Here is a 15,953-nt window from a genome sequence, read left to right as displayed (position 1 = left end):
TCCTCAATTCCTCACTCTCTTTCATGATGCCTATTTAATCAGTTGTAAAACCCTGTGTATTTTACCTTCATAACATCTCCATTATATAGACCTTTGTCTCTTCTGACATTGCAATTAACCTAGTGCAAACCCTCATCACCTCACCTCAGGATTATTGCAATAACCTGCTGGTTAATAATATTCCTGCTTCAAGTCTTACCCCAATCCAGTCCATCATCCATTCAGCTACCAAAGTGATCTTCCTAAAGCCCAAATCTGATCGTGTCACTCCTAACCCTAATAAACTCTAGTGATTTCCTATTTCCATCAGAATCAAATACAGAGTCTTCTATTTGACTTTTAAAACCCTTCATAACTTGTCTCCTTCCTGTTTTCCTATTCCTATACCTACTCATATCCATGTATTTTATAATCCAGTCTCACTGGCCTCCTTGCTGTTCCTTGCAAAACATATCTCCTATCCTATACACTTTCACTGACTGTCCTATATGCCTGGAATGCTCTCTCTTTCTCTTCATCTCCAGCTCCTACCTTCATTGGCTTCCTTCAGATCTTAACTAAAATCCTACATTCTGCAAGAAGACTTTCCAACCTCTCTTAATGCTAATGCCTTCTCTTTTTTGATTATCTCCAATTCATTCTTTATATCTTGTTTGTACACAGTTGTTTACATGGTATCTACCACAGTAGATCACAAGTTTCTTGAGAGTAGGAGCTGGTGTTTTTATTTGTTGTTTGTTCGTTTTTTTCTTTTTCTTTTTGTATTAGCAGAGCTTAGCACAGGTCCTGGCAAATAGATGCTGCTTACTAAATAAAAATAAAAGTCAAATTTTACTTGACTTGATTGAATAAAAGAGCATTGAACTGGGACTCCAAGGTCTGGGATTTAGTATTCGTTATGCTAATAGTTGATAGTGTGACTTTGGGTAAAGCATTTCACCATTGTGGGCTTCAATTTTTTTTAACTATAAGATGAAGAATATGTACTAGGTAATCATTAAGGTCTTATCCTTTTCCAATTTTGGAAAGAGGTAAGGAAAAAAAAGTCCAGGATTCTATGACTTAATGAAGCTATACTTTTAGATTTCCTTTCTGAGTGTGGAGAAATGAATGGCTACTGAAAGAGATGCCATCTGGAAGATTTTCACATGATTTTCAACAGTGTGCATTGCATTTAGTAATCAGCATATCCAGGTCCATCACAAGTATTATTTAAATAAGATTTAGTTAATTCATGCATGAAATTATATAGTTATCCTCAATAAAGCTTATTTAGCTAGTCTAGGTTAACAAAAATGTGATTATAAACAAGTCTTTGGAATAACAAGCAAAAGCAAAGAAATTACATAAAATTCATCAGAACACAAAATATCCTCTATAATCCTAACCACTCATCAGTATCATCTCTTGAGATTTTTCTACTTTCAAATATTAGCAGCTATGTATTTTCTTCCAGGATGAGCAAAATTAATAATAAATTCAAAATTAGTAGCTATCATACCCCGATAACCTTTTATCTGTCCAGAATGAGATTCATATAAGCAGATGCCTTTGGAGTTTTACAATCCACTACTAGAGGATTAATATAAACAAAGGGAAGGTGCTCCGCAGGATAATTTCATGGAGAAGAATATCAGCTAGCAAATTATGAAGATTTTTCCCTTCTCAGACACTCACACCACAGATTTATCCATAGTGAGATGAGTTTGGATGTGCCTGAAATTGATTTTTAGAAAGTTATTAATTGATAGTCTTTTTTTTAATGTGCATGCTTTGTAGAGAAGCACCAGGCCAGGAGCCATAATAGCATTTCTAGGCAAATGTCCATGTTGTAAAACTGTTAAGTCAAAGAAGTAATAGGAAAGTCGAGATTCCAGTCTGCTATACTGATGTTTTTGGTAGTGGTGATTTGACCTGAGTAACCAAATTTCAATGGACTTGTGTCATCACCGTTTTATTAGTATATTTACTTACTCCCTACTCTCTAACCATCTGGACAACAGCATCCTCAATGCGCAGGTCAGAGATTACGCCCAGGAGCCTTGGTGTCCTAATTGTGAATGCTTCCCTTGGGATATTATTTAGGAAAAGCCTTAACCTTACTTTACTCCCCTCTGTTCTCTCTTTCCATCTTCTCCACAGCCTCATCTATAATCACCTGTCGGCTGCTTTCCCTTACTTTTCCTATCTACTCAGTTCTGGAACCATGAAAAATGATCAAATAGGCCCTGACCTTCCGGAGTGAGGTGTATTAATGTACTAATAGCACCACTCATACTCCTCAAAACTTTCTGAAGCAAAATTCCCCTTTCTGGCCACCTTTGCGTGTTGTTTCTTGTACTAGAATGTGAACTCCTTGAGGGCAGAGAATGTATTTATTTTGGTATTTGTATCTTCCCTAGTATTTAATACAGAGCTTGGCATGTAGTGAGTTCTTAATAATTGCTTTTCTCTACTTATCTCCCTACTTCCCTTCTCTTTTTTTGTTCCTTCCTTCCATCTCTCCTTCATTCCTTTCCTCCTCCCCTCCTTCCTTCCCTCCTTTCTTTCTAACATTTAAGGATCATGCCATGTTGACTTGTGATTGGAGCCTTTTTCTAAATAATGTACCATAATAATTAAACAAAAACTTTTCTTCAGGCCATTCAAAGCACATCTTATATTTATGCTATGTTTACCCCACTCCTGGTGCACTAATTTCTAAGCCATTGGGTATTCTATCAAACACACACACACACACACACACACACACACACACACACACACACACACACACATAGCAAAAGCTGCACTTGAAAATTGTTATAGTCATTTACTGTGGTCTTTCCTTATGGCAGTACAGACTGTTCAGGAAGTAGCATATTGTCCATTCCAATTGATGCAGAAGGATTAACTTCATTTCACATTATAGGCAAAATTGTCTTTAAGTGTGTTTTATATCCAAAAACGTAGACTCAGAGAAGAGAACACATCCACAAGGACAGGTACCTACCTTTCTTTTTCTTTATGTCACAAATACGAAAAGTTTTCCTTTTAGTTAAATGACATAATTGGTGAAAAGACAGGAATATTTTTGTGTGTTTATTTGTTTTCTCGGATAAATTAGGAAATAGGCAGTAGGGATATAGTTTGTTAGGCAGGAATGAAAAGTCTAGTATTTTCACTTCCAATCAATATTCTATATATTAAAACTGGTTTCTATGAGGACATTTCCTAGGGACAATCCAGTTAGGAGGGACACATATATATTTGTATGTAATTTGAATTTAATTTAGTTCTTCCTACACAGACTAGTCTATTCTAGGAAATTTTTCAAGGAACAGTTACATTTTGTGATTGTTATCCTTAAGGCTATAATTTCTCTTTTCTATTCCTAACATTCGCCTCCTCTCACTGACCCAGATCCCCTTCAGAAGAAGCCTCCAGCACAGAGGAGTAAAGCACATAGGATAGAGAAAGACAGGAAGGGAGCTGAGGGCATCTGGAAATTTTTGCAGAGCCAATTTGGAGAAGATTCTGATATTCAGGCAGTTGAAAAAAGTATATTTGAGAATAAAAGATACTTGCAAAGGTGTCTTTCCCTTCTGCCCCACATAGAACTAGAGGCAGTTCTGCACACTGCCATTTTGATTTCCCAATACTTGAATTGTCCATAGGCCAACCTAATCATTAATCATTAAAGATGTCAATGCTATGTGGTTAGTAGACTTATCTATTTATTTATTTGCTTATTTATTTATTGCTTTTCAATACAGTCTTGGTATTCTTTTCCCCTCAAAACTGTACAAAATCATGAGAGACACCATGGCCCTGTGGATAGAATTCTGTGTTTGAATAAGGAAGACCTGGGTTGAAATCCTACCTCTGACACTTACTAGCTGTGGACACTAGGCAAATCACTTACTTTCTATGTACCGGACAACTCCCTAATATTAGAACATGGCTGGATTAAAACCTGTATTGGTTAACTTCCTTACTATGAAGAAATCATGGGTCATTTGTATATTTACGGATGAAATAGTAGAGAAAATTTTTGTAGTTTTGCATCATTATAGAGATCAATGCATTTTTCAAGGCAGGCCTATCTTGCTGATGTATCTTTTGTTACAGTTAAAGCAGTGCACAGTCCCTTGATATCAAGGGACTATGTGAGAGATAAAGTAGTGATGACATAGCTACCATATGTAACCCAGTGATGCTAACAGATTGTAGATTCTTCTTGTTCAGTGAGTTGCGTTTGACTGTTTGTGACCCCACAGACCACTGTTCATGGGGTTTTCTTGGCAAAGATACTTGTAGTGGTTTGCCATTTCCTTCTCCAATGGATTAAAGCAAACAGAGATTGAATGACTGACTGACCTAGGGCCACAGAGCTAGTAAATGTCTGAGGCCAATTTTGAACTCAAATCTTCCTGACTCCAGGCCCAGTGCTCTATCCACTGAGATATCTTTTGTTTTTATTGTTGTTCAGTCACGTCTGACACTTCTTGACCTCATTTTGGGTATTCTTGGCGAAGATACTAGAGTGGTTTGCCATTTCCTTCTTCAGCAAACAGGGTTAAGTGACTTGCCCAGTATTATTACCTAGTAAATATGTAAGGTTAGGTTTCAATTCAAGAAGAGAGTCTTCCTGACTCTAGACCCAGCACTCTATCCAGTGAGCCACCTACCTGCCTCCTATTGTAGATTCTGAACTCATGTAAAATCCCCAAACATACTAATAATAGGTTTATTATGAACTTCCCCCTTCACTTGAAGTTTTCCTAATGAGATAGAATGAATTCAATGTGTAACAGAAGACTCTATTGGAGAAAGTAGGTTACAGATTTATATGAAAGAAATTTCAGAAAGTGACAAAGAAAATACAAAAGGCCAAAGGATATATTATAATGGACTCTTTGGCTTTCCAAATCCAGCATCCATTCAATTCAATATGACTTTATTTAGGACCTACTATGTACAAAACGCTTACTCTGCTTATTGCTAGGGATACAGAGACAAAAAAAAAAAAGAAATCCTCTCTACCCTCAAGGCACTTACATTCTGTTATAGGGATTTAAAAGGTACACAGGTAAAAGTAAATGGAAGGTACTTTCAAGAATGTTGCTAATACTTGGAAAGGTCAGAAAGATAGCACCTGTGCAGTACTTTGAAGGAAGCTAGAGTTTTTAATAATAATGATAATGACATAAAAGCTCATATTTTATATAGTGCTTTAAGGATTACTAAGTGCTTTATATATATTTCTTATCTGATTACACAAAGTAGAGATAAGGAGGGAGTATATTCCATACATGAAAGACCATTAAAGCAGTGGAACAGAAGCAAAAGATAGATGATCTTAGGTAGGAAACAATTAACAGACCATATTGAGTACAACGAAGAGTGTATAAAGGAGAATCATATGAAATATGAGTGCAAAAGCAGTTGAGAGCCATATTAGGCAGGGCTTTAAATTCCAGGCTGAGGATTTTGTATTTTATCTTGGATGTACTAGGTAATTGCTGTATAAAATCTTAATGTGTCTTATAATTATTTTTAATTTTCATAATAATTGCAAGTGGAGTTTCCCCCACTCTTCGAAGAGATCTCATTGTAGGGTGTGTGTGCATGGAAGGTCGGGCTTGTCTATATTTGAGGGCAGCTTACCTTAAAATCAATATGGTAATTTTATTCATTCCTCAATCATCTTGCCCTCAAATTGCATATATGTGAAGAGTTATATGAAATTGGTGCATATTTACTAATGTATATCAGATTATTTTTTCCACAAACATAGATAGTAAAGCTATTATCCATTATATTGTAATATTGTAAGGTTCAGACTAATCAATCATTCTGGTTAAATAAATGCTGACCACTGACAGAAACTCCTGCTTAGACTGAGTTCAAGTACTATTTAGACTCAGGCCCTCTAGGTATTTAATAGATTAGTAGTAGAGAGGACAAAGCATATGCAGACCAATAATGGCCAACAGAGGCTCTTGTTATCCACATATCCAAGGTATGGATTGGTTGACTCCTTCCATTTTAGCAATGGGAGTCATTATCCCTCCTTCTAGATTATAATTTCCTGAGGAGACAGAGGTTATATTTTCCTCACCAAGGCATCAAAATAGCTAAGAATTATAGAGACCTCAGAAGTCATGGGATACCTCTGATACAGCAGAAAAGGTATGAGATCTATAGTCATTAGACTTGGGGTAGTATCCACTTACTGTCTTTTTAAAGTTTTGACCACTCATTTTAGCCTCTTTAGGGATGGACTGGATTAGTAGTGTCAAATTCAAACAGAAAGATACCTACAGGCCACATATTGTCTTAGAAAATTATAAATTAATTGTTTAGTTCAGGCCTTATACAGGAGTGTGCATGGCAGTATATGGTCAGAATGAAACGAATTTGACACCTCCAAATTAGATGACATGTAAGGTTTATTCCTTCCAGCTTTGGTTGCTAATCCTATAATCTGTTCCAACCTATATCTGGGCAAATATCTTCCTTCTAAGAGTCTTGTCAAGTGGCTATCTATCCTCATGGAATTTCAGAGCCAGAAAAGATGATGTCTAGTAAAACAGATAGGTGTTTTGGCTAAAAATCCCCTCTACACCCTCTAGCCTTTACACTTACTTTGATTAAAGGGACATTCGTGACATTGCTTAGCAGACTATTCTAATTTATGAAAGCTTTAATAGCTAATAAGATTTCTCTTACATATGGACAAATTCTTCCTCTTTATACGTAATTATAATCTTTACACATGATTGATCTCATTTTTTGTCTTATATTTATTCTATAAAGTAGGCACTATTCCATTTTTAGTGCTGAGGAAACATAGGCCCAGAAAGATTAAATTACTTGCTTAGTGTCACATACCTAATAAGTGTCAAGATTTGATACCAGGTCTTTCTGATGTCAAGTCTAGTACTCTAGTACAATATGCTGCCTCTTGATTTGGATGTCAAGGAAGTCTTGGTTGGCCATTATTGAATTGTTTGTTTGTAGTCAACTCTTTGACAAATTCTTAAAAGTTAACATTAGTTAGTCAATCAAAAATATGAAACACAATATGTGTCTAGGGCTATGATGGCTGTCATCATATTTAAAGAAACAAAATGTCCTATTTACCTATAGGAATCTATCTAGAGAGATAATAGTAATGTACCATACATGAAATGGTAAATAATTCATTCCTAATCATGAGGGCCCTGACTGTAAGGCCAGCAAGCATCCATAGATCATAGATCATAGAGTTTGAGCTAGAAAGGACTTTTTAGGCCAACTAGCCCAAATCTCTCATTTTATAGCTGAAGAAACTAATGCCAAGAGAATTAATTTGTTTGACTAAGGTCACAGAGGTAATAGTGGCAGAGTCAAGATTTTAACCTAAGACCTCTAGCTCAAAATGCAAAAGAATTTCCACAGTACCACGTAGAAAGACAAAGAGAGGGCTGACATAGAATATTTAATAGTGAACCTTGCTTGACAGGACCACAAAGGCATTATATAAGCATACATACAGATTAGGGTGGGCTTATTCCAAATCAGAGCGTTAGGATAGCATTATATCATTTCCTTTTTCAGGACTTTATAAAAATATATCAGATGGTGAGATAATGTGATGACTCTCAGATGCTTTCCAAGTTGAGAGAAATAGTACTTTTTTTTTTCGTTAGCACGTCCTCAAAATCACCAGAATAACTTGAGCTTTCCTTCTTCACAACTCTTCAGGAAAAGTCTAAGATCAAAATAACCATAACTCTACACTTCAGCAGGCATTTTATCTTCACATTCCCAACAAGATGGTGAAAAAGGGGAGAGAACTGAATGTCTCAAAGTAGCAATCTTTATAATATATTCACGCCTGGAGAGGAAGACTTGTTATTTCCTCACAGCTATTAAAAGGCTGTTCCTATTTTTGGTTGTTTCAGGAGTAAGAAATACTCCATGTAAACTTCAAAATAATAAAGAAAAGCAGAATTATTTCATAGGTGGCCAACGTTTAGAGGAAACATGTCATGTAAACAAGTTCATTTATTGCAAAGTTTTGAGATTTAGTCTTGTGATAAAGTACAATGAAGTTAAATTTCACCTAAATAAAGGGAGAGAAGCCCACAAGTTATTAACATGTGCAACCTTCTAGTTTTGATGCATTAATCATTTGACATGAAGGGAGATACAGATTTGTTTATTTATTTTTTCCCCTTAAATTTTTTTTGATCAGAAATGAAATTTATTGGTACAATAAATTCTCCAAAAGGATAATTCTTAATCTTAAAGAACTACCTGAAGCACTGAGAGGTAAAGTAACTTCCCCAGCATCTCATAGCCAGCATTTGTCAAAGGGGGAACACAAACCCAGGTCTTCCTGACTAAATTCATTTCTCACAACACATTTTCCCCCTTGGTATATTTTTACATATATATAAATATTTTAAATTTGCACTTAAGTGTTAATGTTGTTTTCCAATGGAATGCAAGCCCTTTAAGGGTAGAGATTATTTCATTTTTTAAATTTGCACCCTCAGGGCCTAGCACAGTATTTGGAATATAGTAGGATGTTAATAATTGTTTCTTGATTGATTGGTTGATAAAACGTCAATAGCATTTATTCATCACCACATAGATCAAGAAGTTACTTAACCATGATGTGCTCCTTTCTCTATCATCCCCTATATACCCAAAAGGAAAGTTAAAAATTCAGTGAGTCATTTGGTTATTGTGTCTACCAATATCTGCAGCAGGTAGGATTTTAAAGTTGTAGATGTTGATGTTTTCAAATAACTTAGAGTTTGTCCTGGAATGGAAAAAATATCCAAATGAATACCTCAAATAATATTTGTAGAATTGAATTAATGATAGTATATATTCTTCACAGTTTATATGTCTGGGTCTTTTCCAGACCCAGTCTTAGGGGTTATTTTATTTTATTTTTAATTTTAAGTTTTAGCCCTTTAGAGAAATTGAAAAATCAATTCCTCTATGCCCCCTAAAATTAACTCCATATTTCTTCAAAGTTTGTATGGTATTATATATATTTCATCTTTTCATATGTTCTTCAACTTCTCTTAGTTTGTGGAGAAATATGAAATTTTTGTCATCCTATGACTTTTTTTTTCTAATGACATAATGTGGTTGCAAATGATATGAAAAGACTATCTCAAACAAAGACAAATTTTTCAGAATTCAAGAGAAAGATATTGGGTGATAATATAATAGTACTTTATAAATCATGCATTAGTTGTATGCAACAAGCTGAGGGAAAGATATCAAGGTTTTATATGAATGATAGGAAAAAAAGGTGGATTGTTGACAGAGAGAAGAGAGATAATGGATGAACAAAGAGAGAGGGAAAATAGAAATCCAAATGGAACTTTCATTGATCAATCAAATGAAAAACATGGAGTGTTTGCGAAGACTCCTCCAACTTTGTTCCTTAATTTTGCCATTGTCAGTGAAGAGCATCAAGCTTGATAACATTACTGAATACAACCTTAAAAGAGAATTCATAGCTCTTTATGGTGGCAAAGTCTTTCAGTGGTTAATACTAATGGGTATTTTTTTATTACCTAGATCACTTTTATTTATGTTTCTATAGTTTTGTAAATAAGAACTTAGATTTCTATTACATATGGTTTCAATAAACACTGTCCATGTGTACTACAAAAGCCAATTGGGGAGCACTGCTGTGCTTGGCTTTTGAAAATTTGAGTCCTTGCAATAGTATATGGCAATATAGATGTCGAGCTGCAAGTGACCTTACAGATCATTTGGCCCAGTCTCCTTACTTTACCTTTGAGTAATCTGTGGCCCAGGGATATAAAATGATTTGTAGCACAAGTGAGTACTTGTTAATTCTGTTTTTATTATTCAGACGGTGATTTTGATTTTTTTTTCTTTACACTAAGAGAAATGTAGTCTTAAAATCTTGTCCCTAGCACGTCTAGGCAATTTATGAAGAGATAGTCAACCCAAATGCCAAATATATCTTACATTAAAGTTTTAGGTGATGAAATCTCAACTCTGAGGAATCAAAATATCATCATCATACTACATGGCACAGCAAGATGTATTGAAAGAAAGATATTTTCAAAGCCAAGAAGACCTGGATTCAAGGTCTACCTCTAATATGCACTCACTGGCTGTGCATCCTGGGGCAAGGAAGTCACTTAATCTTTTGGTGATATAGGCAACCAACACTTAAATTGCAAGCTGCTTTTGTTGGTGTTTCCTCAGCCTAGAGCTCTCAAGACTAACAAAATCAAAGATCCAGTGTAAGGACTGGATATTATATTATGATACCTCATATTACATTCACATGGTCATCACTTAGTCCAGAATAATGTACCCATTTGACATTTAGTCGATAAACAACTAAGACTTACTTTTAAAAAGTTCTCTGTCTCTGTTTTTGACTCAGTTTCTCTCATCCCCTGTCCCTTACTTGAAAGCAATGGCTATCTTTTTTATTGCATTTGTACCTAGCATAGTGCCTGACACAGTAAGCACTTAAGATATGCCTATTTTCTTTCCTTGCATAACCCTTTCCCTTTATGTCTCTCTTTTTTGGTCCTAGTTATTTCCTCCATCATCCCTCAACTAAAATCTTGTTTGGAGGATACTTGGATCCAAGTAATGATAAACCCAAGAGAGGGAAAGGATGTTCATTGGAAAATTTTTGAGGACATGTAATGTCTGTTCATAATTTTCCAACTGTTTTCCGTTTCCATCAAGCCCTCAGATACCCAATGATGCCCAATTATGTATAATTCCCAACTTTTAAATGTGAATACCATGCTTAATTAGCTATAACTGATATAATCATGCATTAAAAAATATATGCAGATAAAGCAGAAATAGCACAGAAAATAGCCACAACATGACATAACATTTAATTTGCTTTTATTTACTTAAAAAGGTGTGCAAGGGAGGAAGACAAGCTCTGGGGGTCATGAAAAAAATAGGTAAAGAAATCCCTTACCCTATGAGAGGGACTGCGAACTAGAGGGATGTTGGGAACAGATTTGTGCAAGCTAATAGAGGTCATGCTAACCATGAAGTAGGGAGGGCAGGGCTACATAAGTTGAAATATGTCAGACAGTTTGTAGGCTAAGTGCTCTAGGTTTTGGAAATAATAATATGGATGGAACTGACTGGGAACTTTCAATGTGAATCACTGTAAGCTAAATGTTATAAAGTGAGGCTTGCCCAAATACATACTATTTTATGTTGAATACTAATAGAGCTAAAGGATCTTAGAAACCATTTGGCCTAATTCTGTCATTTGTCAGATGAGGAAACTGACACTCAAAGAAAGGAAATCACTTGCCCAGTGTCACACAAGTAGGGAATCTAGGAATCTAAGCCAAGTCTTCCAACTCAAAATTCACTGTACCTTGCATTCTTTCCTAGGATTCTTATGCCTACTGGAGAAAATTGTGCCATAGAGAATTTCAGTTATTCACATGTGAGTAACTATTAATGGGAAAACATAGGGCAGGTTGATAGGTAAAGCAAGACTTTCTGTTTAGATGCTAAATAAATTAATGCCTCTACATATGTCATGGCACAGAGGATAGAGAATGCGATGTGAAGTCATGACCAGCTGGGTTAAGTTCTGCCTCTAAAACATACTGGCTGTATGACTCTGGACAAGCCATATAACTCCTCAGTGGTCTGACTACCTCTCTGACTGCAAAAAAGAAAAAGTGCTAACCTGTATCAGTAGAAGGAGTTTCCTCAAATGAGAGTTATCATAGCACCTTTCCCTATTCTTTCAGAAACTTTTGTTGATTAAATTATTTTCTCTCTATATACCATCCTTTTTTTTTTTTTGGTCAGGCTTTACCTACCATCACAGCTTGGCAATGCATGATTCCACTGATGGTTCCTTTCACATACAAGTGGCTCCTCATCACTTAATGTATATCCTGGATCACAACTGAAAGTCACTGTAGACCTGATGCCAAAATTATTGCCATGTCGATGACCATTCACAGGGATCCCTGGATCAAGGCAGGAATCTGATTCTAGTGTTACACCTAAAACAAACAAACAAAAATGAATAAAAGACACACTGGGGAAGAATTACTAACTTTCCAATAGGAAAAGTAAAATTCTCTGACCCACAGAAAATATGTCTAAGGCTTCTCAAAACTCTAGAAAAATGGTTAAAAGTTATCTGTTCAAATAACATCTTTTGCCAAATAACTCAACATTTTTATTGGATTTACCTCACTAACCCTTGCAATATCCCAGCAAGGTGCATCACTATGAAATATATGACAGATTGTTAAAGAGACAGTTGAAGTCTTTAAAGAAAATTACTTAGAATTTAGAGACCACATGAGAAAGATAATATTCATTTTGGACTCTTTTAGGTATATCAAAACAGTGAAGCAAAAAGAGTTCAGTGATGTTTTGAGAATATGTGATGTTTTGAGAACATGCTGAAACAAACCAGTCTACCTTTACAGACATGTGAATTATTTTTATTTTTTTAGATTTTATAGATTTCCATGAAGAATCATAGGATCGTAGATTTAGAGTAGGAATGGATCATTAAATCCAATCCCTTCATATTCAAAACTTGTATTTTTCCCCATACTATCTTTCTTATGTCTTATATGCCAGTAACATTTAGTTACATGCTGATGCCTCATATTTCACTTAATCAATCAACATTAATTAAGCACCTAGTATAAGCCTAGGTACAATGCCAAGTGCTAGAGGAACTGTTTTTTTAAACAATATTACCTCTGATTTCCTAAAACCAGCATTCACAAAATATGTGTACGGAAATTTTCCACTTGCACTTTTAAACTTTGAACTAGTGACTACATTATTCATGTTAGTGCATGTGAAATTATAAATTTTTTTTATCCAGGTTTTTACTCTATTTTCATTACAAAGCTTTTTTTCTTTATCTTGTCCTTTCTCTTTCCGTTTATGAGAAAGTATCTCAGAAAGAAGACAGGTGAAAGAAGAAAAGAATTTGAAAAAATAAGATATTTATAAAATAAGTAAATAATATTTATAATTTATTCATGAAGCAATTTTTATTTGCTTATGTACAAGATACTATACAAACTTCAGGAGAAATAAAGTTAATACAAAACAGTTCCTTCCCTCAAGGTGCTTACATTCTATTGTTAATTTTTATTAGGCATACAAAATGCTCCTCGTAAGGTTTGGATATATTCATGTTACAATATGGCCAAAACATCTAAAATATGCCAACACGAGGGATGTCATATACAAAATGTGTGGCAATAAGAGATAGAGTGTCAAGTACGGGGAATAGCTGGTACTACATTTCCTAGAATATAAAATGAAGTGAAGTGAGATGAAATGAAGTTAGAAAAAAGTAGATGGGAGTCACACTTGGCATGACTTTAATTACCATGTAGGAGCCACTGAAATTTTTGAGCAGTAGACAAACATGTAACAATAATAAGAGTTGTAGCTAGCATTTATATACTATTTGAAGCTTTGCAAGGGACTTTACACATATTACTTCAGCAGAGCCTCATAACTTTATGAGGTAGGTGCTATTATTATTCACATTTTACAGATTAGGAAACTGAGGCTGAAAGGGATGAAATGATTTGTCTCAGGTCATATAGTTCTGAAGCCTATGAGGCAATATTCTAATTCAGATCTTCTTGTCTCCAAGAGTAATCAGTACTTTAGCCATTCTGTCTCCTAGCAAGGTAGTCAGACAGCTTTGTGAAGGATAGATGGGAGAGGGAAGAAAAAACAGCTTGGTGAAAAGAATTTAAGAAAGCTATTGCTAACTGGTTGTCAAATTAGTGTATTTATAATTCACACAGACTATTAACATTTTTATAAGATATTGGGAGCACTGATATCAACTGAAAAACAGCCAAGTATAATAAAATGTGTGTCTGAAACACTACTTTTTCACCCTAACACTGGGCTTCTTAACATAGGATGCATGGAATCAAAAAAGGTATGTAGATTTCATGGGGTGAACTTAGGAATCTGGGTGATAGCATAAGCTTGGATGGTGAAAAGAATTGTGTCTTTATTTTCACAGCTAGTTTAGCATTCCTTCATTTGTGAAATTTAAAAAAAAATAAGAAGGTATCTATGGGCTTCACAAGAGTTCCAATGGGTCCATGACGCAAAGAATAGGTTAAGAACGCATGTACACTCTGAGGTATGAGAGCCTAGATATAACCATCTCAGGAAGTGGGAATACTTAAAATATGATACCAGCCTTAAATGTGATTTTCAATTTCAGGGTTCTCCTTTCATCTGTTTATGGGCCCAGGCAATAGACTTAAAGAAGATAAGGGAATAAGCAGTATTTGTGAGTGTGTGTGTGTGTGTGTGTGTGTGTGTGTGTGTGTGTGTGTGTATGTGTATGAGATAATGATGGAGATATAAGTGAGGATTGGGGCTACCTTTCCCTCCTCTCTCAACATATACACACAGAAGGGGGAAAAAATATAGTAAATTAAACTGAAACCATGAATATACTTCAGATTAATAATTAATCAAGGTATATTAAATAACCATTAGGTGCCAGGCACTGAGGTAGGCACTGGGAACACAAATACAAAGAATAAAACAACTTAATAAATTTACATGGTATTAATTTGCCCCCACAGTGTTTTAACAGCTACTTAGTAAAAAATAATACGTTAGTGTTCTTTTTTATGGGACAAAATGGATGAATGAATGAAAGAAGCACTTAGCTCCCTCACTTAAAGACAAGCACTTTGCTAAACAAAAGTACGCAAATGCAAATCCTGGTATTATTATTAATATCAGTGCCATTCCCACTATTTGGAGGCACCAATTGTAGGTAAATAGAACAGAAGAAGTGTTAATGGTGTCATTCTCCTTTCCATTCACTTGTTTCCTACTAGAAGAACATACAAGTGAATCTTGTTAGCATCCTCTTCTATCTCTGCCTCACTGTTCCCAGTATACTGACAATATAGACTATTTCCAAAACTGCTCTATCTCTGTATCCGTCATAAACACCCATATCTATCACACAATCAAAATCCTGGTAGCCACTGTTTACAGAACCCCTGTCATTCCCTCTTGTTTCCTTGATGTATTTGGTATCTGGCTCATTAATTTTTTTCTCCTCCCCAACTCTTGTCTCATACTTAGGGACTTCAGCACCAGATTGATTCTGCAACGAAAACCCCAACTACTCAGTTCTTCAACCTAATCACTTATCATGAGCTACACACCTCCACCCCATCTTAGCCACATACAAAAATGAAAATGGTCATCCCTTAATCTTGTCATCACCCCCAAATGTAATACCTTTATGTTCAAGAATTCTGAAATATCCTCATCTGTTGACTTTTCACCTCTCACTCTGACTTCCATTAACCCTACTCTTCCTCCAAACTGTGATTCCAAACCCTTGATCCCACAATTCTCTTCAAAGGTATCTCCCTTACACTATCTCACTCTTCTTTTCTCCCTATTTTGAACCTTTTGTGAACCAATTAAATGTTATAGCGCCCTCATCTCTTGAATCCTTAGCCTCCTTATCGTATTACTGACTACTCCCAACCAATCCTCAGCCTTGGATCACTGCAATCATTTGCTCCCTTCACATGTGCTACTGAATGAAGTTGGAGAAAATCATGCAACTGTTCTTGGCTGGGTCGATTGCAAATTTATGTTATACAACCTCAACTGGGACTTCACCCCTGCCAGACAATCCTACAATACCTTCCTTATTAACTCTCCACAGTCACTCTTTTTTTTTTTTGTAAATTTAAATTTATTTATTTTTTATTCATGGAATAAAATGAGCATTTCCGTAACATAGTAGAATAAAAAAGACGATTGCACATGAAACCACAAATTCACTATGTACAACTTGCTATTTCTTTTAAACACACAACAAAGTTATCATGTAAATTTCCTTCCCCCTCTTTTTTTCTCTTCCCTCCCTA

The 15,953-nt window shown here is 35.3% G+C and overlaps 1 protein-coding gene across 1 annotated transcript in view; it reads right to left on the bottom strand.

Moving 5' to 3' along the window:
• The window catches only part of CSMD1 (CUB and Sushi multiple domains 1), a 1,378,384-nt gene that overhangs the window by 552,320 nt on the left and 810,111 nt on the right, over nt 1–15,953 (bottom strand). The window contains exon 16 of the mRNA XM_078149151.1: nt 11,853–12,041. Within this exon, the coding sequence (XP_078005277.1) occupies nt 11,853–12,041 (189 nt within the window). The remainder of the gene's footprint in view (nt 1–11,852; nt 12,042–15,953) is intronic.

The sequence above is a fragment of the Phascolarctos cinereus genome, unplaced genomic scaffold, assembly GCF_003287225.1.
Source record: "Phascolarctos cinereus isolate Bilbo 61053 unplaced genomic scaffold, phaCin_HiC Scaffold_2;HRSCAF=192, whole genome shotgun sequence".
In the NCBI taxonomy this organism is placed as follows: Eukaryota; Metazoa; Chordata; class Mammalia; order Diprotodontia; family Phascolarctidae; genus Phascolarctos; species Phascolarctos cinereus.
Note: the sequence above shows the minus strand (reverse complement) of the source record. Positions and strands in the feature narration are given on the sequence as shown.